General features: G+C 39.0%; 1 protein-coding gene across 12 annotated transcripts in view; it reads left to right on the forward strand.

Annotated features, from left to right (window-relative positions):
• The window catches only part of ctnna2 (catenin (cadherin-associated protein), alpha 2), a 564,720-nt gene that overhangs the window by 133,690 nt on the left and 405,059 nt on the right, over window positions 1-25,971 (forward strand). For all 12 annotated transcript variants that reach the window (XM_066656026.1, XM_066655991.1, XM_066655999.1 and 9 more), the window contains one exon: window positions 23,070-23,176. In XM_066656026.1, the coding sequence (XP_066512123.1) occupies window positions 23,075-23,176 (102 nt within the window). In that variant the 5' untranslated portion in view covers window positions 23,070-23,074. The remainder of the gene's footprint in view (window positions 1-23,069; window positions 23,177-25,971) is intronic.

Consider the following 25,971-nt stretch of genomic DNA (forward strand, 5'->3'; position numbering starts at 1 on the left):
GCTGTTTGAATGTAACCATAGACTTGTAGTTTATATTTTCAGTGTAAATGAGACCTAATACATTTATGACATATGCTATAGATTTAGGGGCAGCACGGCGGTGCAGCAGGTAGTGTCACAGTCACACAGCTCCAGGGGCCTGGAGGTTGTGGGTTTGATTCCCGCTCCGGGTGACTGTCTATGTTCTCCCAGTGTCCGCGTGGGTTTCCTCCGGGTGCTCCGGTTTCCTCCCACAGTCCAAAAACACACGTTGGTAGGTGGATTGGCGACTCAAAAGTGTCCGTAGGTGTGAGTGAATGTGTGTGTCTGTGTTGCCCTGTGAAGGACCCACCGCGACCCTGAACTGGATAAGCAGTTACAGATAATGAATGAATGCTATAGATTTAAGATGGAGCTGTAGAAACACTGCTTCATTACCTTTAGCAGTTCATTATGTTTTTAAATTTTTTTCTACACTAGATAGACAAGTGCTCTCTCATTTTACGGTCTGTAATATGATGTGAAATATGTTTGTATCTGTTTTATATAATATGTTATATGCCTCCTACCTGCCTTATGCATAAGGGGAATAAAAGTGCATTTCTTTGTTTTTGACTGGGTCATATTTAGTGTTGCTGAGGGACCAAGGGAACAAAAAAATGTATAATCCTCTAATGTCTGGCACTTCAGAGTCTTCTCTGATTTATACAACAGTAGGATACCCCTCTGTAAGCCTGCTGTGTCCCAGTGCAGTTGATGTTGAATGTGTTTGTAATTTATGGCACCGTACTGCTGTAACTGGAGCTGAGAGAGGAATCTGGAGGGTGTGAGGGGGCATGGAGAAGCTGTATTTAGCAGAGGAACTTTTGATTGGCATGGATGCATGCTGCTGAAGTACATAAGCACAACAGAAACCCAAAGCAGCAAGTAGGGGGTTGTTAAAGGAACAATTTGCCTAAAAATGCTAATGTTATTTTGATAAAGTAGAGCCAGTAGCCAGCTAGCTTTCATGCACATTAGCACGTTAGTGTAATGACATCCATCGGAAAGGTGGGAGGTACTCCGGTATGTATCATGGATTCTGTAATAAACTAAAAAATGGTAAACTTCAAAGTGCCCAATGGTCTTGTGCATCCTCAGTTAAGATGATGTTTTAGTTGACATCACATTCAGTACATTGTCGCAGTCCAAGTAAAAATCCTTCTCAGCTTCCAATGGAAGTCAATGTAAAAAGATTTTATTCCAAGTAATATTGGCATATTTCTATTGGTTCATTCATCGTTAAATTTTTACAGAATATGAAGGACAGCTGCTGTGTTCAAATGATGTAGTAAACTAAAAATGGAGATTTATATTATTAATTGTACAGTGATATGATTCTTGGTATTCATTGGTCAAAAAAATCTGGTTGTGTGTGCCACAATGACTTGTGATGTTATAATACCAATGCACTTTGACTAGCCCGTTTCCTGTGCTTTTTCTTTGTGGTTATCAGCATTGAGGATAGGAAATCTGATTATTTTCTGCTGTTTTAAGGCAGTTTTTTTCTTAAGGAGCACTTAGCTAAAATAGGAAATATACCCCCTTTTTTCCCCACAAGTTAAAACAGTTCTTTATGGTCTTAATGAAACATCTGTGACTATCTTTGGACATAATTCCACACGGATTTTAAAAAATAAAAGAAAAGAAAAAGGAAAAATAATAAAAAAAGAAACAGCATTTTCCTTATACTGTTTAAGCAGCCCTCTTCAGAACGACCGGTTCTAGCGCCTGTTGCGGACGAGCCTCTGTTTACTCCAAATGCAGGACTATTGGGAATGCTGTGTGAGTCGACTTTAGTCATTTTAATGTGATTCTCTTCTTCATTCTTCTTTGGCAATACTTAATCTGTACTCTTATTTCTCTGTGCATGTTGTGTTTTTTTTTCTTGCTCTGTTCAGCCTTGTCTTTGTGCTCTCACATACACGAGGGTTCAGAGCTATGATTGAAGTAATGAAGGTAGGATAACCCTGAAGTGCTTACTACTTATGTAAGAAGCAGCACAAAATCAGAGCGACTCTAAGGCAGCTTCCAAAAAAGTTGCTGCATTGTTTAATATCACTGTGTTATGATTTCCAATTCAAAATGTGAATATTTCAAATAACGTGCTCAGATATTTTCTGCCGAATCTCTGCTGTATACTGAGTCTCCAGGTTTACAACCCAGTCACTCTCTAGTGCCAGTGGAGTCTACAGAGGCTGTTTAATCAGGAGGACTTTGGTCACCATGGTGTCTTCATGCTTGAACACAGGGCTGCCAAACAGCTTGTTATAATGTTTGCAGTGCAGCTGCTCTAACAAGGTGTGGAAATAAGCTCTAAATAAGAGGTTGGTGACAGACAGTGTTCTGAAATAATATCGTCCTCTTGCTATAAGTGGATTGATAATTCTGAACGAGCATGTGCGGCAAACTATCTTATTTTCTACTAATTTTCTGAGAAACAGCATAGTGTTAGTGTAACTCAGTGGCTGTGTTCAATGGTTTCATCAGCCTTGGTGTGCCTCGCCCTTTCCCAACACACTTGATTTAAAACATATCAGTAAATGAACAACTGTTTTTAGAGTTGCAGTGGATTTGTTTAAGCAGGGACATCTCTAAAATGTGCAGAACAGGGTGCCTCCGGGAACACGTTTGAGAAACATTCATCTATGGAGACAAAGACTGTGTTTCTGGATGTCCTGTTGGTGAGATGAAATGCTTTTATAGGTTTAAGCACTGCATCTCTTTCTGTAGGCTATTGTACATTATTTAGTATCATTTATCTTTGTTGCATACCTACACAATGTTCACAGTATTTGTGAGCATGTGGACTGATCTTCAGAGTGCTCTACACAAAACATATTTAATCTATAATGCAACCTGATGTTGTGCCCAAATATTGGAACATAAAATGCTGGAAGTCATTTTGGATAAACCTGGATATTATGTTATTAAGGCAGAAGAAGACAAGTATGAGGACTGACTGAGGACATAATCCTGCATCATACTCCTGGTTGTCATTGGTCCTGTCCTGTGCACTCACAAAGTACTAGCCCATACTAAACAGAAAGCTTCATAGTTGAGTACAACAAATATGAACTACTGACTGAGGCTTCAATGACTGGAAGTTTGTTAATTATTGTCCATAGCATAAACACGTATTACTGTATGGTTTGTATAGAAAATGATTTTCTAGAATATGGATCAAGCGTTAATATCATAAAGTAAATCCATGATGTCCATGTGTTGTGTGTGGCTGAATGATCAGATGTTTTCTGAAATACCGGTGTCTCAGATGCTATTTATGACATGCATTGGGGGCACCCTTGGCCCTCTTGCTTTGTTAAGATGTTTCTGGTGATGTGGTCTCAACAGGAATCTTTTCAGCTCAGTTGGACAGGTGGTTGGTTGGGTTCCCAGATGCTGTCTTTGTTCTGTTTCTACATCTTTGTTGATTATGTGTCTGCAGCACACACATATTTGAAAAGGAGATGGGTATTTTCTGTTCTCAGTGCATGCTGCATCTTAATGCACCCCACCCATCATGACCCTAAAGAGGATGAAGTGGTTACAGAAAATGAATGAATGATTGTAAGTTCTGCTTCACTGTTTCCTTACTTCCCAACATGGTGCTGTATTAGTGGCTCTGATGTAAATGTGAGTTATGCAGGTGTTATCTGGTGAAACTCTCTGGTGTGATTACACAGAGCATGTGTAGTTAGTTAGAGATAGTTTTGATATATGACTCAGAGGGGATATCACATTGGAGAAGTCAGAGAGCTCATAAGAGAAAATATTTTTTATATTTTTACCAAAATAATTGTATTTAGCTTTTACATCATTTTAATGCCAATACCAAAAAAAACATGCATAAACAAATGTGTAACTTTTTGGTTGAAGTCAAAAGTTTTTAATTTTTGAATGCAGGTTAATGTAAATAAATTGCCATGTGAAATTGTATTCTGGCCCCCTCCAGGGTGTATTCCCGCCTTGCGCCCAATGATTCCAGGTAGGCTCTGGACCCACCGCGACCCTTAATTGGATAAGCGGTTACAGATAATGAATGAATTAATGAATGAATTGTATTCTGTCTCTTTGCTTATACTGTCACAATGTAGAGAACAATTATGGCTAACAAACTTAACCTAAAAATTGTTAAACTGGGGTCTCTAGGCTTTCTTTGAGGTGCAGTGGTACGGAAATACAGAGTTGCATTTTAAGGACTAACTAAAGAAAGCATGGTCAAAGTAATGTAACTTTTGCCTTCCGTACATCCTTCAGCAATTTCCATTTTCACAATTTTCAATATTGTGCATTTATGTACAATATAACTCTAAAGTTCTGAAAAGCCAGTAAAAGAATATGCACAGTTTTCAAAGGAGTACTTTTGCTCCAAACTTTAGCTTCACAACGTTTTTCACATTTCTCCATCTTTTAATATGTAAACATCATAAAAAATGGCTATTCAGAATATCTAGGTCAAACATTGGGAAGTAATGCTAATTTACATGAATATAAAGAGGCTTCAGCAATAGCGTGCAATTAACTGATTCCTAATTAGTTACTGCAGAGCGTCGTTTTAGCTCTAACTACATCCACCTGATCCCCCACCACTCATGCTCCCTGATTAATGTGATTAGGTGTAGGTGTTTTATATTATAAGATGTTAAAACTGGTTTTCACGTAACATTTAGCAGTACAATTATATCACTTAAAAACAATGCACTTTTGGGAGCTAACTTAACATTGTCATTAAATTATATATCAGTTTTGATATCAGGTTGATTGACATATATTTTTCTGGTTGTTTGTTTGTTTCCAGATCACATCTGGAATTATGTTGTGCCTATAATCAGTAACTGACCTAAGTAGGTATTTTGTGCTAGTGCTGTATATGCACAGACGTTTAAAAGTTAAGTTTTTCAAGGCTTTGAAGAGAGTTGTTTTTTGCATCATCTCAAAAGGGCGTCCTGTACCCGGGGCCATACTGTTATATGTATCTGCGTTGTCAGCTCTGATTAGCAGAGTCTGACATGTAGACACTGATCATGTCTTAGGTCAGTGAGAAGTCATGGCACTTTGCTTTGAGCTGTAGAAAGGCTACTATTTTGAGTGAAGTCCTCTGGTGCACGCCTCAATTCTGGCAAAGATTGGAGCTCACTCACAGCCTCTGTCAATGTGTTCAGAAGAGAAACAATTCAGTGATGCTGCAAAATGGTCGTGAGAGGATGGTCGTTTGGGCAACATTTCAAACAGTTTTACCAGAAGTCCCCATAGTGACGATGTGAACGGTTAAGGTCTCAGTTATGGAAGCTTGGCCACTGCTGGGTGTGGTATCATTAGAGATCATACATGCATTCTAGCATCAATGAGGTTAATGCAAAGATGCCCTTTTTGTTTCTGTTGTAAGTTTTCAAGGGAATGTCCCAAAATAATTGTCGTTAAAATCTAGATCTTCTGTGCCTTAGCCCTGGTCGCTCATTTGGAGTAAAAAGACGCTCATTTTTATGTAATGGAACTGGTGCTGAAAGCAGTTGTTCTGAACAGGGCTGTTTAGACAAGTGTGAAAGCTGCTGTGCTATTTGATCCTTGTGGTATTATAACCAAAGCATGTGACTGATTTTTTATTAAGACCCCAGAACCGTGTTAACGTGTGGAAAAAGGATATAATATGTGTTAATTTAAATTTGATGTACAGGTACATTCATGTGTGATTGTGAATTGTTTCCCTTTTGGTTTGAATAGAGAAGCCAAATGCTGATTTGACATCTTGTAAAGTTATCTATTACTGCTTTGCTCATTTTCTATGTGCCTTTCCAAGGTACTATTTAAATAGTTCTAAATCATGCAGTATGCAGGGTCATGTGATGATAAGCTGACGGAAGCTGAAGCTGCAGTGCTAAGCACAGCCGCCAGCTCCCCTCCTCTTCTTTTATCCCCTCTCTCTCCCGGCTGCCCCTGTTGTTGTAGTCATCCCCCATCTCTTTTCTCTTTCTCTTTCATGCCCCCAGTCTCATATGCTAGGCCAAACTGAGAATACAATCTGGCCAGAGGGCTTGGAGGGCCAGAGCACCCTCCCCTCTCCCGTTCTATTGTCTAATCTCCCACTCCATCTCTTTATCCAGTGTTTTTTCCTCTCTCTCACCCTGGTTTCTTTGGCTCTCTCTCTCTCACTCTTGTTCTCTTTTTCTCTATCTTGTTTTTCTTTATCTGTCTGTCTGTCTGGCAACCTAGACATCTGTCATATGTCCGTTTATCCACAGGCTGACTGCACATTAGCGTTCGTCTCTCTGCACCATATTGAGTAACAAGATCCTTGCTCTTTCTCTCTCTCTCTCTTACACACTCTTCCTCTCTTTCCATTTTAGGCCTGTTTCATTATCTAGTTATTTCACTATCTACGCATATTTGTCTGTCTATCAAACTGGGTTTTGTTTAATAGTTGTAAAAATAGGATGTTTTTTCTTTTTTTTATTTGCCCAACTTTTTTACCTTTAAACTCCACATTTCTGCACTTGCACACTTTTTTTTTCATCTATTCTTCTCTTTATTCTTCTCGTTTGTGACCGTTTTGATGCATGGGTTGAGGCAACAGGAGTGAGTCTTTCCCTGAAAAGAAGGCATGTCTTGAATGATTCCTGTCATTGGCAGTTAATTTTCAAATACACTATATGGCCAGAAGTTTGTGGACAGAGGCTCTGTGAAGAACTTAAAGAATGCATACAGCTTTAGATTCCGAAGTAATTTAAATGCCTATGTTGCCAAAGCGGTGTTACGAGATAAAGAAATCTCATTAAATAGAAATCAACATTAGTTCATAGAGGGAAAAAAAAAGGTAAATGTAGTTGGTATTTTGTTAGGGTTTACCTTTGTTTAAATTCTTTAAATTTTAGGTTAGATATTCTGACATTATTTATTCCAGGCCAAGCATTTCATAACACTTCAATTGGTGTTGTGAGATTTTATCAAGTGGCAGCATGTAGTTTGTTTTGTTTTTGTTGTCAATGCTTTTCAGTCTAGAGGTCAGTGCGGGGGTATTTGGAAGAGTTGCTGCAGTGGGTCCTTTGGGTTTATTTGGTTGGTGATGAAAGCTTTGTAGTGAAGGGAGTCTGTTAGCCATTGGCTGAGGTTGTACCAGAATTTGTAACATTTTGACTGCTGTGGAGGAGAACATGGAGAAAAGAGAAGTTTTCTGTGTAATAAATGCTAAATATTTGTTATATAATTAAATATCAACTACTGCCATTCTACCAAAAAGTAATTAAACGCATTAGGGATGATCTTTACTTTACAATTACAGCTTTAAAATCACTGTAATGTTCCACTGACCTGTTATAGGGAGAACAGAGCTGCTGTTATTGATACTGTGGACTAAGCACTCCAGAAACTGCACTAAGGGACTTTTTGGAGGAGGGTCAGCGGGTGCGGGTGGGGGTGGGTGGTTGGGGGCAGTGCAGGAGCAAAAATACAAACTCCAATAGTTAAAGCTGAAGGTCATTCATTATTTTAGCCCAAAGATAATTCATTCTAAACCTAGAAGGTCCACAAATGTTTGGCTTTAAGGTGTATTTGAGATGAACCGCTGATGATAGAAACTTAGAACACATCTTGCCCACCACCTCAAAATGGACAAAAGTCGAGTGAGAAGAAAAATGAGGAGCACAAAGGGGACAAAAAGAGCATAAAAAGCAAAAAAGAGAAGCATATCTGAAAAAAAAAGGAATGCAAAGGGCAAAAATAAGTGTAAATGAAAGATGAGCATTGGTTCTTGCTATTAAAGACTCCAATTTGACATCATAATCTATTCATGTTCATTTATCAGTGTGTTCAGATATCTAGATCTATCCATCTGTCCTGTTATCCATAGTCTGGCTGCACATTTGCATCCGTCCATGCCATACAATGTAACATGATCTGTTCTCTCTCTCTCTCCCCCCTCTCTATCTCTCTCTCTCTCTCTCTCCCCCCTCTCTATCCTCTCTCTCTCTCTCTCTCTCTCTCTCTCTCTCTTTCTGCCCCTCTCTCTCTCTCTCTCTCTCTCTCTCTCTCTCTCTCTCTCTCTCTCTCTCTCTTTCTGCCCCTCTCTCTCTCTCTCTTTCTGCCTCTCTCGCTCTCTCTCTTTCTGCCTCTCTCTCTCTCTTTCTGCCCCACCTCTCTTTCTGCCCCTCTCTCTCTCTCTCTCTTTCTGCCTCTCTCTCTCTCTCTCTCTCTCTCTCTCTCTCTCACTCTCTCTCTCTTTCTGCCCCTCTCTCTATCTCTTTCTGCCCCTCTCTCTCTCTCTCTCTCTCTCTCTCTCTCTCTCTCTTTCTGCCCCTCTCTCTATCTCTTTCTGCCCCTCTCTCTCTCTCTCTCTCTCTCTCTCTCTCTCTCTTTCTGCCTCTCTCTCTCTCTTTCTTTCTGCCGCTCTCGCTCTCTCTCTTTTTCTGCCCCCCTCTCTCTCTTTCTGCCTCTCTGTCTTTCTATCTCTTTCTCAGCATTAACTGCTTCTCATGGTCTCATGCTGCTCATGTAGTATGTATCCTCTCTCTATTTTATTTGCTGAATCATTTAACACCAAAAGGGAATCATTTTTGCCAGCACTTTGTCTGTGGGCATAGACTTAAGATATTACACTTGGCACTTTTGTTTTTTCATTTCAATTCATTCCTTTCTCAAACACATCTCATTGGTTTATTGGGGAGTTTGAATAATTTTCCTTTCCTGCTTTCATTTTATTAATAGTACAAAATCAGCATCATTGTGTTTATCTTTGTAAATGGTACAAAGAAAAAGATGGTCTAAAGCTGTATATTGTCATGTATTTAAAACACTTGCAGCTCATTGAAACAAATGCAGATTTTAAATCTTTCAGTCCACACCCCATTTTATTTTGTAGAAGATGGAATGATTTGGTAGGATTTTTATCTGATGAAGTTATTTTTCTGTTAACAGTCTGATTTTGTAAAATAGACAACGGTTGTATGTTATTTTGTCAACTGTCATTATGTGACCAGGCTAATCCTATTGCGTTTTGTAAATTACATATAAATAGTAAAGCAAAATGAGAGCAGCACGTCAGCAGATTTTACAAATAAATTGTTCTAATTCTTAGGCTACCGAAAATGTCTTGCTAGCAAAGTTTTAAAGCAATACACAATTCACCATTCTTCTCCTTTTTTTCCAGAAATCTTTCTCACTGCTGCTTAATTAATTTTTCCATGAGAATAGAAGAGAAATCCCTCTATCGTTCTGGTTGTGCGAGCATTATGTCAGCAGCAGTTTCCTTTTTGCTGTGTTCACAGTCACTTCAGCCTATCAGATTGCTTAGACTCTTTTCTTGTAAATGAATGACTTCCAGCAGACTTTGTCACGCTCGCTTGCTTTTAGTGAAAGTACCCAGAGAGTGAGAAGTCGTGGCAGGTCACTGGTCATTGTCTCGGTACCTGGAACTTTTTCCTAGCACAGAAAATGTCAGCAGTTGCTATACGATGCAATGTTCTTAGACAAGCTAAACCCAGCTGCCTCCCACTAAGAGCACTATGCATTTGTAGCATTGGACAGATGGCCAGTGCCTCTCTGACCGGTTTCGGTACATTGCTCTGGGGAATCAATTCAGCACTGTCACTAAAATCTGTGTCACTCGAAAAAGGTTGCATATATCACTATATTTATACACCACACATTTTATCAGTTTTTACACCTTTTCTGTTTATTTACAGAACCACTAACAGACTGATTGTGGTGGTGTTGCAGCAGCAAGCTTGATCGTTTTCCAGCCATGAAATTAAGATTCAGTGTTTTGCAATTTGCACAAGTCTTATTTTTAGAAGGGGAGTGATTATGCTTAATATGCCGGCAAATTCAACGCACTGAAACAGGAAGCAAAAATCCTATTTCACGTTTGAACATTAATCTTCGAAATGGGGCATTGCCTGTTGTGCATTTTCCGAGTGGTTCCATCTGTAATCAAAGCTAAGGCTAATTCTTCTTTTTTTTCCTTCTCTTTTGGAGGGGTTTAGTCATATTGTACTATTTATTGAATCATGCCATCTTGGAAGTGCCTCATTTTCTATTGCAGTCCTTTAAGGCATCATTAGAAAACGCAATGACCTCACTCAATCTAAAAATATAATTGCAAAAAGCTTTCCTTTGATCACCTTTAAAACCCCCAATAAGGACATTTATTGACGGAGGCAATGCACATGTCAATTGGAGATGTCTCTCAGGCCAACTTTACAACTCCCAGGACCCAGTCGTTTATCTTAAAGTTGCATTATTTTCCCCTTGTCACACAGTTGGAGCCAGTGAATGGCTCATTGTTGGCCTTTGTAGATTATTCCATTCCATACAGTCCGTCTTGTATAGTTTTCAACAGTCCCTTTGAAACTGAGAGTTGTTTATTATATTTCACCCAGCCTTCATTAATTTGAAGCTGAAATGTAATTGCAACTGAGAGCAATTTGACTCTTTGCAGTTTTCGCATCTTTATTTTGTAATACTGTATAATCTACTGGTAAGAATGGGGCCAGTGTTGGTGGCAGGTCATTTGTCACAGGAAAGCAATAAAGAGGAATTTCTTCTCTCTCTTTAATAAGCTTAAACTTAAATTTATACTGTGCTTCCTCTAGACTAATGGAGGCAGAGGGAGAGGTTTTAACCTTTAGGATCAGCCACTGTTTTTGATAGCTTTTATGCATATGAATCACAAATGCAGAATTTTGCCTTTCTCCTGTGGGTAATTGATGAATTTCATATATTTAAATACTGCAGTGTTCTAGGTGTTCACGCTGTGATGATGAACCTGTTTCGTTGTGTTTACATGTTACATCTCTTTTTCTGTTCGACTTTCAAGATTCCAGACACAGAAAAGTCTTGATTTCAGCTGTAGTTAGCGGCTTTCTTATATTGATGAATGTAATGTGAAAGAGGCAGTTGTAGCCTTCTGGGGAGCTGTCTGAGGCCCTGTAAAAGGCTCTTTTATCTGCTGTTAGTCAATGGCTGGAGTACTAGAATAATTTCTATGTCTATGGAATATTCATCTAGAGCATCAACTAACAGTATGAATCACAAGCTTTGCATGTGTGTATGTACTAGTCATGTGTTGGTGTGTTCATTTCTGTTTGGCAGAAACACAAAGATAACTATGTCATCTTAAAAAAAAAAAGAATGGCTTGTTATGCTAGTGCTTATAAAAATATATGAAAATATGTATTTTTGCCAAAACATGAAGCATGTGTGGAACTGGCCTTTAACTCACTCACCTGCTCAAAATCCCACACATTGTTGCTCAGATGTAGGAGCTGTTCCACAAGGGGTGCTATTTAGTGTTTTGCATCAAAAACGATGTGTTGTGGGCGGCACGGTGGTGCAGCAGGTAGTGTTGCAGTCACACAGCTCCAGGGGCCTGGAGGTTGTGGGTTCGATTCCCGCTCTGGGTGACTGTCTGTGACTGTCTGTGTCCGCATGGGTTTCCTCCCACAGTCCAAAAACACACGTTGGTAGGTGGATTGGCGACTCAAGTGTCTGTAGGGATGACTGTGTGAGTGAGTGTGTTTGTTGCCCTGTGAAGGACTGGTGCCCCCTCCAGGGTGTATTCCTGCCTTGCGCCCAATGATTCCAGGTAGGTTCTGGACTCACTGTGACCCTGTACTGGATAAACGCTTACAGATAATGTATGTATGAATGAATGCTGTGTGGTTTTTATTAAGTATGTCTATATATGTGAAAGTGTGTGTTACAATGCACAAAGCACATATTCAGCAGTGCTTTCAGTCTGGGAAAAAAGTTAATTCCCCTTCTACTCCCCCATAGTCTGAAATACAACAAGGATACTGCAATCCCAAAACACAGTATACATCACAGTGCAAATGAATCGTGGGCATTCTCTGTGTCATTCTTTCATTTTATAAAGACAGAGAGTTTGAATGCTTAAGTGTAGTTGGAATTCTTTCAGCTGAGCCGATTAGGATTGAATGTATTCTGTTTGATTCTACTTGCGGTTGTGTTTGCCCTTGTGTGTAACTCTCTTGAAATGCTTTAATATATAATAAGACTTCACAGTATTTATTTATTTATTTTTGGAACCTCAACTGAAATAATGTGCTTTTACGTATGAATTTATAATGATATTATTTTTATGCATGACCTACCTGTAATGAGTGATAAATTAGTGCGATCTGATCAGAAAATTCTAATTATTTTTCTCATTCTGATTTTTATTTATTTTTTTATTAAATTGTATTTTCATATAAGGCATGTATAGATTAATTTATGAAGTTTTTGAAAATATTAATTTTGTTCATATCCTTTGGACAAGAGTGATGCAAGTGGGAAATACAAATTCGCAAAGATACCAGGCTTTCTGACCTTATTTTACATGCCAGGATGCTTATCAGGGTATTAACCTCGATTTGAGCTTTGAGTTAATCCTTGTAAACAGTGGGAGAAGGGCGGGGGTGTGTGGTTGGCTCGGGGAGAGAGAGAGGAAGTGAGAGTTAGAGAGAAGTGAGGAGTATTTGAACAGATAACTGGTGGTAGTGAGAGTATATGTTGAATGCAGATGTGTTATAGTGACCTTGTGTTTCCTCTGAATGTGTTATGTTGTGATACTGATTGTTAATTTTAGCTAGGGCACATTCATTTGCACAGAGTGAATGAAGGTAATGTTCCTTGGGGACACATTTTTGGCGTAACATCACCCATCTAGAGTCATCTTCTTTTACATTTCACCAGCACTGGCACATTTCTGTCACACCAAAAATGTTCCATTTACACTATGCTTTAATCTGATAAGGTTCAGCGGTAAGGTGCAAATTATTTATGTTTTTGATTCAAATCAATAAAACCTAATTATCTGTAATCAATATTGTTTATTATGGCTTAGCATTCTTTCTAACTAAAGACTGAAATACATTAACTACTATTATCTATTAATTATCTTAAATATTTATCTCTAAGCTTAATAACTGTGAACAATTTCATCATGCAAAATGTTCATGATGTAATGTATGTTTATAGTTTGAGACTTTAACTAGTTGCAGTCTGTCTTTGGGATCTTTCTCCTTGGTGACAGATAAAGGTCTCTCCAGAGATCTCACCCTGTTACAGCACAAGTTGTCATTTTACTGTTCACACTTGAAGATCCCTGACAGAAATTTCAACACATCAGTCTCTGACATGTCAGAAGGTAGAAACACCCTTTTGCAGAGCATTTTTCACCTGTTACAACTACAGCAGTGGAGATTGAAGTGATGCTTTTTTGTCTGAAAGATGTCTAAAATGGTATGAGATCCCATTGCTGGAGTACTTGTTTACTCCCTTTGCTTACAATACTAACATCCAACTTCGGTCAGAATAGATGGGAGCACTGTTTCCTGTAGCATTGTCTGGTATCGTGGAGCATTTAGGGTCTGGTCAAGCCTGTAACAAGCCTGTAATGAGCCTGTATCAAAAATGTAGAAATTTCGGTGTTGATACCTTTTGAACCACAGGTGATATTGCAAATCGGACTGCGGCAGTTGACCACCTTCCCATTGGAAAAACTTGCTCTTGATCAATTATGACTGTTTTCAAGATGGCGTCCATGTTCCGGACTTAGTCTAAAACACAGGCCCCCTCACCCGTTAATTGCTGGGGTATTCAGACTTGTAATTTTCCCTTTTGTGTCTGAAATAAATGAGCGTCCTGTGACCTTTGCCTCTGGTGTTTGTCTGTTCTTGCACACTTGCTCTGCATAAGTGAATGTGAAAGATGTGCATGGGCGATAGTCTTGTTAATCACTCTACCGTCATAACTGCATAACTATGTTTAGCTTTGACATGACGGCCTACAGAAGTTTATATTTAGGCAGCCAGTTACATCCCTGCTCAATATATTGGTGCCATTACCTCACACCTGCTATTCCTTTGGAACAGATGAGTGCTGTAAACTGACAGAAACAAGCATAAGTGTTTTGTTAGAGTTTGTCAACAAATTGTAATCATTGTCCATAGCAGAGATAATTTAGGCATATTTAAAAATGCAAGCAAAAACATGTGGGTGGAACATGAAAATACGGCATAAGGAGCAAGACAATGGTACGGCACGGTGGCTTAGTGGTTAGCGCGTTCGCCTCCCAGCGCGGGTATCTTGGGTTCAAGTCCCATCTGGGTGGAGTTTCCATGTTCTCTCTGTGTCTGCGTGGGTTTCCTCCGGGTTCTCCGGTTTCCTGCCACTGTCCAAAAACATGGAGGGTAGGTGAATTGGCTTCTGTCTAATAAATGTCCTGCTGTGTGAGTGAACGTGTGTGAGCCCAGAAATGGATTGGCACTCTGTCCTGGGTGAAATCCTAGTGCCCGATGCAGTCCTCCAGGTGGACGGTCGTTCCTGCTCGAGAGTACGCTGTGCGCGTTTGGCTGCCGCTTCTTGCCAGTGTATGGATTGAGTGTTCTGAGCAGTGTGGATTGTAAAGCGTCCTTGGGTTACAAAGTTGCATTACTTTGAGGAAATAAATATTAACTCTGCAGAGTCATTTTAAACACAATAAGTTCATACTTCCTGTTCTCAGGGATTCTATGATTGCAATAACACGGTAAGCAATTCACCCATGATATTTTGGTAAAATTTGTACACTATTGAGTAAAGGCCAGGCTGCCTAACATGGCCTTGTCTTCAGTGAAATGAGTAAATGAGAAATTACATCTCCACATAAAACCTAATCTGTGTTAGCTGGAGTGTTCTGTAGCTCCACTAATAGTAGTTAGTAATAGGGAGGGACTCTCGCACCACTGTTTCTTTTCTGGGAATCATAAGGTATTTTACACTTCACTCTCTGACTTCAGGGTGGCATTGTTTAGAAACGGTTGCTGTTTGTATTGGAATGTTGCGAGGAACTGCTAGTGCGGTTGGTGGAATGTCCATTTGTTATGATGAGAGAGAGAGAGAGAGAGAGAGAGAGAGAGAGAGAGAGAGAGAGAGAGAATGAATGTTGGGTCAGTTTCTGTGGTGACACACAGGTCAGGAATCTCAGCCTTACTCAGGGAAAATGATTAGATTGTACTGTGTGAACTATCTATTTACTTTATTTTTCCAATCAATCATCCTATCTCAACGGAAGCTTGCACACTGTGGAGATGGCCAATAGTATTCCTAGGCAATTGTATTCCTGTTCCTGTGCTGATAATGTCTTTAGCACTTTCATATTACCTTTAATGAGAAACATCAACCATCACCAAACAAAAACAATAAAATAATTATAATTACATGATATATTCCCAGTGATGTTGTCAAAGGAATTGTTTACATTCCCAGTGTCTAGAACAAAATCACTGAGTGCATCAGAAATAAATGGATGTATACACATTGGCACAGTGCACATTATGCGTGCAGGAAAAAAAATAACGCTCATGTTCATGCCTATGCGAACAAGCCCCTACTGTACTGCATTAACCCTGTCAAAACGAGCCAGTGGTCCATTCTGAGAAATTGGTGATGGACCCTTTAGTTTAGTTTAAATTTACTGCGTTAGGGTACTTTATAATTATATACTGAGCTTTCTGTGCTAGCATACTGGTCTGCAGGGGTTAGCGTGGTTCTGCAGAGTTCAGCTGAGGGTGCATTATGATTACTTGCACAGCCTGTACAACTGAAATTGGTGTGTGTTTTTGTATGCATGAGGAAGGAGAGCGTGTTTGAAAGCCAGCTTTTCACCTCGTGTTCACAGAGCCTTTGTTTGGTGTGCTTTTCAGTGCCAGTTGCTGTCATGTTCCAGAACAGTCCACTGTCCCCTGAATGACAGACAAGGATATGTCCTCTCTATGCTTTTTGCTCTCTCTCTCTCTCTCTCTCTCTCTCTCTCTCTCTCTCTCTCTCCTGCCCTCTGCTCTCTCTCTCGCTCTCATTCTCTTCACTATATCCCTTTTTCTGACTGTATTTTCCTGTCACATCAAACCTGAACCCTCTTTCATTCATATTCTTTTTGCTGTGACTTCAAACAGTACAAAGGCATGACTTGAGAGAGAGAGCTTCATCCACTTTCCTGTTCCTCCTCCCCAAGTCATGCAATGTTTGTGTGATTACCTTAAAATTATAACCCACAAGGAAAATTTGTAACTGATGAATATTTGACATATTATGCCTTTTTGCCAAAAATATTAATCATTAATTTTTCATCAAAGTCATGCCTGATGCCATGCATCAGTAATACATTCAGCATACTGTCACTAGGAGTTTAGACCAAAAACATTACACTTAGGACATTACTGTGTTAAACTGCAAGCATATGATTAAGCAAGTGTTATTACTTAGTCACTATAATAACTGTAAAGAAACTACTATTAAACTAATGTTTCATAAGTTTCACAAGTTTCACAGCACTGTGAGTGAAAAATTTGTTGTCCCACATATTGGCCCTCGGGGTTTAAGGGGTTAACTGGCTTCAAATGACTCTCATATATTATTAACATCAATGCTAACAGGCCCAAACATGCTTTCATTTATAATTTGCAGAGTCTGCAGTTTGAAGAAGGCCGGTATTCCTTTAAGAGTGGAGAGAAAGTGGGTGAAGATCTGGGCAGTGAGGCAGTCGAATGTGGAGTGTATGTTGGGATTAAGAAGCAGGGCCCTACTCTAAAAGACCTGAAGGTCTTTAATCTGTTTGGGGCAGAGGTGGCCAAAGCACAAGCTTCTCTCCGATTTCTCATCTGAGATTTTTCTCAGAGTTAATCTAAGCTTTAATCCTCACTGCTTTAGGAGTTTGGGTCCACAGCTTAAGTTTGAGGTTCCATGAAAAGAAGTGTAAAAACGGCAAAGTGAGCGTTCGTCTAAGGAGAAGAGAGATTTAACTGCCTCATTCGCGCTCATTCGCGTCACCCACTAGAGCAGTTAACCTAGGCCACATGCACCCACGTGCATAAGAGCACACAGAATTACAGTGCCTTAAATTTCCTCAGTTGTATCATGATGCATACTTCATCCAGTATAAGCCTTTGTTCATTAGCATCTAGCAATGCATTTAGAGCTGGACAATACGGCCAAAGGTTATATCTCAGTATATATTATCTTAGTTTCGGTCAATACGATATAATTTCAATATCGATATCAAGCAATAAAAAGCCACCGAAAATCTGCCAAGAGCTGAAACAACATGACGTCACCATCAAAATACAACCTCTTGGCTTTGTCAATATCAATATTTTTAAACTATCTTTAAAACTGAGTGGAATGAACTGGTGGCAGCGCCCTGTAATGATCGTAAGTCAGTGACAGATGCGGTAAATAATATATATATATATATATATATATATATATATATATATATATATATAATGTCTGCCCTCAATGCATTTAACACACTAAAGCAAATGAATAACTCAGATATATTATTTATATTGCTTGAAATATTAAAGGAACACCAGGTAAAATTTAGATTTTTGCTTCTGGGGCTGGTGTAATTATATTTTACAGCACTGCACTGATAGAAATTGGGAAGGGGAGGGAGGGTGGTGTTTTCCTGGCCTCCTCCCAAAGTTACATAATGCTGTTTCTGCAGTGCTGAGCCTGCTGTAGCAATGACAGATGCTCTGTTCTCTCTATTACTTCCCAGTGAAGCATCACAATGATTCTGACGTTGTAATTTTAAGTTAAAAATATTACGTATCACTTCCAATTAAAGAGCACGGAAGAATAAATAACATGGGGCTAGTACATTTCTTATAAAAGTCTACACTTTTTATGTCGACTGCTCAAACAAACAGAAAACAAAAACATAATGTTAATAAAATTTTAACAAAAGACAGATATCAATAAATGTTTTGCTTCATTGGAAATTGGATGAAATGAATGCAAAGGTATAATGAACACAAACCCATTTATGAATAGATCCAACCCTAATTAACACAGTCATTGCAAAATATAAATGTATTAATGTAAAGTAGATGTAAATTCAGTGTTTCTACATTTTTCTGTGATTTTCTTTTACATTTTACATTTGCTGCTTCTCTCTTTTTCTTATACTCTTTATAAATAAGATATTGAGGTCAAGGAGGAGTTGAAGTGGACAGAAGAGGACGGGGGCGTCTGTGCTGATGAAAGCTGTGTGCATATATGTGTGTGTGTGTGTGTTAGAGAAAGAGGGAGAGGGGGAGAAGGGCAGGCTGTTGGGACTAACTCTAATCTTTAAACTCTCTTCTCTAAACCGTTTTAAAGCTGCTGTCTAGTAATTTTCATGCTTCTGACTATTATCAGTATGTTTTTAATGAATGTAATCTGAAGTGGCACAGAGGGAATGATAAAGGATTTTGTCCTTTGAGACAGTTTTTAAATGATTTATCTTGCAGCTTTCTTGGGTGGGACTAAATGTGGTTGATGTCAGGTCTGTCAAAGAACCAATTAGCACCAATAAGCTTACATCACTCACCTTGATAAAGACACTGCCTTCCAGTGCATTCCTCATCACAACGATAGAGCAGTGTACATATTATAGACCAGGGTTGTATCACTGACTGCCTCTCAGCTCTCTTCTGCTGCAGCAGTATCCAGAATCTGGTTTGCTTCAGGTTTTTATTTATTTATTTATTATTTTTATTGTGTGTGTGATATTAAAGTGCTAAAGACATTATCAGCACAGGTGCAGGAATACAATGGCCTAGGAACACTATTGGCCATCTCCTCAGTGTGCAACCTTCTGTGGATGAAGGCTGATTGATTGGATCTCTCTCCTGAGACCATCTCTGTCCAATGAAAACACGTATCTCCATTTTTATCAACGATTAGTTTACTACATTATTTCAACACAGCAGCTGTCCTTCACATTCTGTAACAAATGTGTGAATAATGGACCGATAGAAATACTGTAGATCAATAAAATGGCTGTATTTGCACCGTGGACCTTGATTATAGTATTTATCACTGTGCTGGAAGTATACATTTTCCTCACAGTGCTCAATTTCAACATAAATGTTTAATCTTAAAAGTTTTGTGTTTATGGGTTTCATATTTTTATATCTCGTTTTATTTTTGTCTGTGTGCACTCGGCATAGTCTTATTAGAATTTGTGGAATCTTTGGGGCGTGCCAAACAGCACTGCCATCTCAGCATGATATCTCAGGGTGTGTATGTGTGTGTGTGTGTGTGTGTGTTAGGACTGATTCATTATTGCTTTGATAGAGGACTACAGGACAAGTCGAGCCTGTTGTGTAATCTTTCTGTAAGACTTTATTAATGTAAATGCATACATTTCACAGATGAATCTTTAATTAGTGGAGCTATATTTTCAAACAATAACGGTTACTGTATGTTTGTAGTTTAGTTCTGTAGCTCCAAATAGTGCTGTTCACCATTTAATGACCTTTTCTTACTTTGTATGTGTGCAGAAGGTAATATGTATCTAGATTTAACTCTTTAGGGCTTCTAAGGCTAATCAGAAGTGCTAAATTATGAAACAGCTTCTGTTGTTTTCACACAATCGCATATGTTCTGTCTGAAATTCTTATAGTGCACATATAGGTTGTAACTATACTATATATAAGTGAGATTTCTTTTTGTGTTATGATTGATAGAAGTATACATTTTTGTCAGATGTACATTTTGAGTCTTTCTGAACGATTTCACAACTTAATTTACTTTAAACGTAATTTCATTTCACTTGGTTAAGATTTATATGCATGACCCAAAAAAGTGAGAATTTCATAGCCCTCCATTGCTCAAACTTGTGTGAGTGGTCATTGCAATTGCCCTAACACCATCAGCTGTTACAAACTGATGACAACTCATTTCAAGCTGGTACAATATTCTACTGATTCATCAAATTTTGGAACCTTTTTTATCAAAACATTTATTGCTTTATATGTGAACACATTGCTTGCATTTGTGATTGTAAAACTGCTGCAGAAGTTGTTGCCTGACCATAATCCAAAAGCACTTCTGGCTCTGTATTCATATGATAACATGTTGGAGCATCACCAGCAAACAGCCTGACAGAAACTAACACACACTGCTGACCATTCGAGCGGCTGTGTCCCTGCTGGAGAGAGAGTTTCCCACTCACACACTGCATTTAGAGCGATCAGAAAAAAAACTGCATCCCAACAGCTCATTGTCACAAGCCCTATTATCTCCCTGACAGCCCGGCACGAATAACGTAATTACTCTTTTTCTCCACCAACGCTGGATAATTGATGTGTTATTCTTGACAATGGGGACTAGTGACTTGGAAACTGGGGAATAGAGTAGAGATGCTACTAATTTCACTGGTGGACTACAAGAATGGAATGTGCATTCTGAGCTTCAGTCAAAAGGTGATGATAAATTTGAGCTCTCTAAGAGCAGTGACATTAATGAAGCTGAAATGCAGTTCAGATTTTGTAGAAGTTCTTGTGTTTTTAAGGTATTTTAATGTGTGCTCTTAGGTAGTTCACTTGAACTGTGGCTGAAAGAACATTTTTAGCTGTTAAACGATTTGTCTTTATAAGTACGTGGAATTAACTTGCTACATTTTGAGTGTGATTTGTACAAATGTGTGCACAGTCTTGCTTTGGTAAAAGAAAAAGCATCCTGACAGCAACAAATTAAACTGATTAAGATGTGGAATATGAAAAATTTTAATTTCGTGGCTACAGTCTGAGATATTCTACCTTTGCATTAACTGGAGAAAATATTGGAGAGCTAGATGAAGATTGTAGGTTTTAACACTTCCAATATGGTGTTGTGTAATCTGGCTGCTTTATTATACCTCTTTTTAAAACAAGTCTTGAAGTGTAGTCCCCTTCAGTCATCATGTGTGATTTATTGTGCTATTATAAATACACTTTCACTCGGCTGCAAGCTTTTTGGCACTTTAGCAAGTGCAAAGATACAAGCTGAATGTGTGGTATGTTGAAGGTTGCAAAAAGACTAATAAACACAGGGATGTATACTGTTTAAGCTGTTTGCTTTTGAAAATGTCACCAAATGTCATTCGTTACTTGAGGTGACAAGGCTGCCACACATGTTTTTAATGGCTTAAGCAACTTAATATATTGTTCTGTTGTTTGGCATTCAATCTTAGATGCAAAAGAACTCTTAAACTTTGTGTGCCCACCCAGAAAATACTTATAGAGAGGAAGTTGTGCAGACTGCAGAAGACTCCTGTTCAGTTATTACTGACATATGGCACAGCATACTGAAATATATCCTTGTTCTATGGCTTTAAGCCAAAACTTACCCACTCTCAATCTCCCTTTTTTAACACTACTTTTTTGAGTTCAGTTAAAAAAAATTCTGGTCTGTCTAGAGGCACTGATTAAACCTAATGCCATGTCTTTGAGAGCGAAAAAGACATCCATTATTCCTCATAAAACTGGAAACTGGTGACATACAGCTTTTATATATAGCTTGGGTGTCTGTAACTCAGTTTGAGCAATGTTTGGTTGGCTTTATTGTGCTAACACTTTGCATACCTGTGCTTGGTGTCCAGAATATATATATATATATTATGAATTTCATATCCACAGCTGTATTTCCAGTGCTCTTTTGGTTTCTTGCCCTCCTAAAAATATTGGTTGCTGGGGCTACAGTCTAAGCATAGAATAAATGTAATCAGCAATGCCTCAGCCATCTGTGGCTGACGGTCCATTGTAGTATACTGGATAGAATGGCCAGCTTTCTCCAGATGCTTGCCAAATGTTGTATTCTTCTTCAAGCACGTTTAGCTGTAGCAAATTTTGAAAGGACATGTTGGCACTTTATATAAAGGAATCGGGAGCTAGATACATAGCTGGACGCACAGGTAAATATCTTTCCTTAATTAATATTAGCTTGGGAATGTGTGTTTGTGAATCAAAACTCTTGCATCACAAAATTGTAAAGATTGAGTTGAGTAATTGAGGCAGCAAAGCCGGACAGGTTTACAAATAGAAAAGGAACTGGCTTTAAGTCCAGATTTATAGCCTGCCACTCTTTCAGCCCTCCTACCCCTTTGCCTGTTAAATAAAAGATCCCAGGCAAAGAAAAGAAGTCCTTAAGAGACCTTCCTGGCTCCTTAAAGACATCTCTGACCAATCCAAAGAGCCCTTCCCCACCTTTTCTCCTTTTCTGCCCATTCGCTTCCCTGTTTGAATCTCTCTCATCGCCTCTACTTTACTGTGGCTTAAACTTTGCAGTTCTCTGATATGCAGACTTGACTCCTACCTTGATCAGGAACTACCTGCATATATTTGCACTGTTCAAAGATCTTCCTGCAGCCACATATGTTTTCAGTAATCAAAATCGGCATGGAAGGGCCTTGAAGAAAGGTAGAGGGGAATCTAGGTCGATATGCTCCTGAATTACAATAAAGGAGGAGATGATGACATCCCAGCAGTGCTGCAAGCCCCATCCAGGTTGAAATTGAAAGCAATTAACCTGAAACTTTATATGCAAAGTGCATGGTACCTGCTGAATAGAGACATCACAGGTTTGACTAGCTGTTGGTTTGGTTGTAAGCCTTCAGTGTCTGTGTTTTCAGAGCCATCAAAACATTTCAGAAGAATTGATTTTTCTGTGCTGGCATTAAGCTGGCTTCTGATTGTTAAATTAAAAACTAACCTTTAACGTCATCAGATCTGAGCGGTGAGAATTTCTCTAAAGCCCATGTTATATAGAAACTAATAAATATGACAAATCCTTACAAGAATCCTGCTGTGACTTTGAACTCTTAATTAAAGGCACACTGTGATTTCTATGGCCTCCCTCATTGTTTCAGAAATATGTTGCATTGCATAATGGTGTGCCATTAAAACGGATCAATACTAAAATTTTGACTGCTTCAATAACTTGCTGTTTCCAGATGTCAATTGCTTAGTAAGTCGGCTCGTAAAATGAGTGCACAACCTCTATCTGAAACAGTACTTTGCAACACATTTGGGAGATATTACCCTTTAGACTACTGCCTGAACTCTCCGTAAAGTTTAATATTATCTAATCCAGGGTGTTTTATTGTGCGTGAAGTTTAACTTCCAGGGATATCTGGCTTTTGAAATGAAGTGTGTTAGAGTGAAAAAGCCTCCTCTTTGCCCTTCTCCTCTTTTAAACTTTTCATGTAACAGTCCTATGTATGCCTTTCTCCACTGAAACATGAATTCTTTTTTTCTTCTTTACAGTAACCATGACAAGTGCTACATCCCCCATCCTTCTGAAATGGGACCCCAAGAGTCTCGAGATTCGCACTCTAACCGTAGAGAGGCTGTTGGAGCCCCTGGTCACGCAGGTAGGAGGCAATTCTGTTGCCTGCAGTTCACCTTAATGCTTTTGTTATAGTGGTTACAGATTGGGCTTGGTGTAATCCTAGATCAGAGGAAGCCTGAACTGCTATTCATCACAAATTTGTGCTGACCTTTGGTGTCTGGTAACAACGGCTTTGCCGAAGATGGTTATACTATTGTTGGCATATGTTGGCAATGCTGAAGTTGTACTGTAACAATGTTAGTAAATTAATGTATGAGTTAGTATTTAACTTTCGTTACAATTTTAAAAGCTGATTACTTTTAGCAATCTAAGCCTTACAGCACCAGTACAGAGCTAAAGTAGAAGTGAACTGAAAGAATACATTTGTGTTTAACATTTGATTTAAATTTGACTTAATGCTCATATGAGTCAGGAAGGGAATGTGACTTAAAACTGTTTAAAATTCGTAGTCATCATGATTTTGAGTGAAAAACACCTCACACCATGCGTGGTATCTGTTTGCTTTTCAGCTGCTTAAATTTTAACCTCGCATTAGCCTCCAATTAGAGACTTTCTTTTAAACTCACAGTAAGATCTTAATTTGAGATTCCAGCCATGCTGCTTTCTTTCCTAGCGTCTGTTTTTGACTCGTTAGTGTTTCATTTTAACGAGCATCTGCTAGGCTGGACTGTTCATACTGTATAGCTCTGCTGAATAAACAAAGGGACGAGGGCAGCCATCTTCTCTGCATGACTAAGTGGCTCTGTTCTGAGTGGATTGATTTTTATGGCTTGGGTTCTGAGGTGATGAGATTGACTTTGTTCCAAGGAGAACTAAATGAAGCATTCTTTTTTTCCACCACTCTAATTCCTTCGAGCAATTATGGCTTCATAAACAGCTACTCTTAAAAATCTTCATTGCCTTAATGTTAACATTACTGACTGGCGCTCCAGTGGAGCGGTGTGGTTTAATAAGGAATGGTTTTGGAATTATGTGGTCAAGAATTAGCATAGGAATGTTTAGCTGTCCTAATCTTCGGTTTCTTAAGTAAATGTTGCAATCACAAAAAGGATGTGACAGTGCAGGAATGTGTTAATATAGGAATTCTGGGCTGATGCGTTTAGCTATGTACAATTGCATTGCTATGTTCACAGGTTTACGAAATGTAAAATGAATCTGCCATAATTTGCCAATATGGATATAATTCAAATACGATCTGCGCCCTTTAACAAAACACAGAATTAAAAGGAAGCCAAATGTGCTAGGTAAATGTGTAGTCTCTGAAGAGGTATTTCAGAAATTATTGTAAAAACATATTGACAAATGCTTCAGAAGATATACCTTATTTTGCTCATTCACTAATACATTCATAGGTAAAATATTTCTCTTTTTTTATTCCTTGGAGTTTATATTTCACAGGCATACTGTCTCAGCAAACAGGCTGGCTGTTCTGATGAAAATTCCCAGTGGAATTTTTTGCTAGTGTCTTCTTTTTGCTGGTGTTAGTGAAAATTGGATGGCGAAGCTAACATCTGTCGAAAAGATCTGCCTCAGCACCATCTTACTCTCCATTCTCCACGCTGCTTCACCAAATGCCATTCTAATTGGTGCATCTTTTACCAGCAGCTTAGTGCTATCTCATCACAAACATTGGTGTGGCCTTTAGACAGTAACTATGTGCTAATTGTTAACCAATCAGCTCCCTGCAAAGCCGAATAAAAATGTTGTTTTAGTCCTCCAGTATTGTACACAGGAAGTGTGTAATAAGCCAGAACGGCAAGCACAGCTTGAGGAAGAGCGAATGTGATTTAGGGGCAAAAAAAATAATGAAAGGAGGAAAAATATTTCTCCTCAGAGGCTGGCCCTGACTAATACAGATTTTCCAAAGCAATGTGGAGTTTGGCACTACAGCCCCCCTCTGAATATTTTTAAATACTTTATTTGGTTTCATATAGGAGACATTTTAGGAAGAAAATATATATGAGGTATCTACAACAGCACTTCTTCGGTTCATTAGTGTATGACTAGTGTTCTTTGTCACAGATAAAAAACAAACAAACATATCTTCATTTCCAAACAGCCATGTTCCTAATGACAGAGCAAGTCTACCTCAAGCAGGGTAAAAGGATAAATGAAGGGTTAATAATTTAATAATAAATTAATAAATAAATTAACATTCACAAGTGCTGAACTGGCGTCATGGTGGCGCAGCAGGTAGTGTCGCAGTCACACAGCTCCAGGGATCTGGAGGTTGTGGGTTTGATTCCCGCTCCGGGTGACTGTCTGTGAGGAGTTGATGTGTTCTCCCTGTGTCCGGGTGGGTTTCCTCCGGGTGCTCCGGTTTCCTCCCACAGTCCAAAAACACACGTTGGTAGGTGGATTGGCGACTCAAAAGTGTCCATAGGTGTGAATGTGTGTGTGTGTGTGTGTATCTGTGTTACCCTGTGAAGGACTGGCGCCCCCTCCAGGGTGTATTCCCACCTTGCGCCCAATGATTCCAGGTAGGCTCTGGACCCACCGCGACCCTGAATTGGATAAGCGCTTACAGAGAATGAATGAAAGTGCTGAACTGTAAACATATTGCACTTGACTTGCTTAGAGCACTGGAAGACTTGTAACCGTGGGAAAGCTAGAGTGTTTTCAGTTTTGGACTTTCATTCATAGTCTGTAACCACTTCAGTTCCAGTTCAGGGTTGTTGTGGGTCCAGAGCCGACTCAGAATGGTGCAAGATGGGAACAGGTCAGCACTTGGGAGGGTTTATTTATTAGCTGTGTTTATTTCAGAGAAGCAGCCTGATCTATGACATCAGATCCAATTCAAATTTCGTGAGCTTAGAA

This window comes from Hoplias malabaricus, chromosome 2 (genome assembly GCF_029633855.1).
Source record: "Hoplias malabaricus isolate fHopMal1 chromosome 2, fHopMal1.hap1, whole genome shotgun sequence".
NCBI classification, from domain to species: Eukaryota; Metazoa; Chordata; class Actinopteri; order Characiformes; family Erythrinidae; genus Hoplias; species Hoplias malabaricus.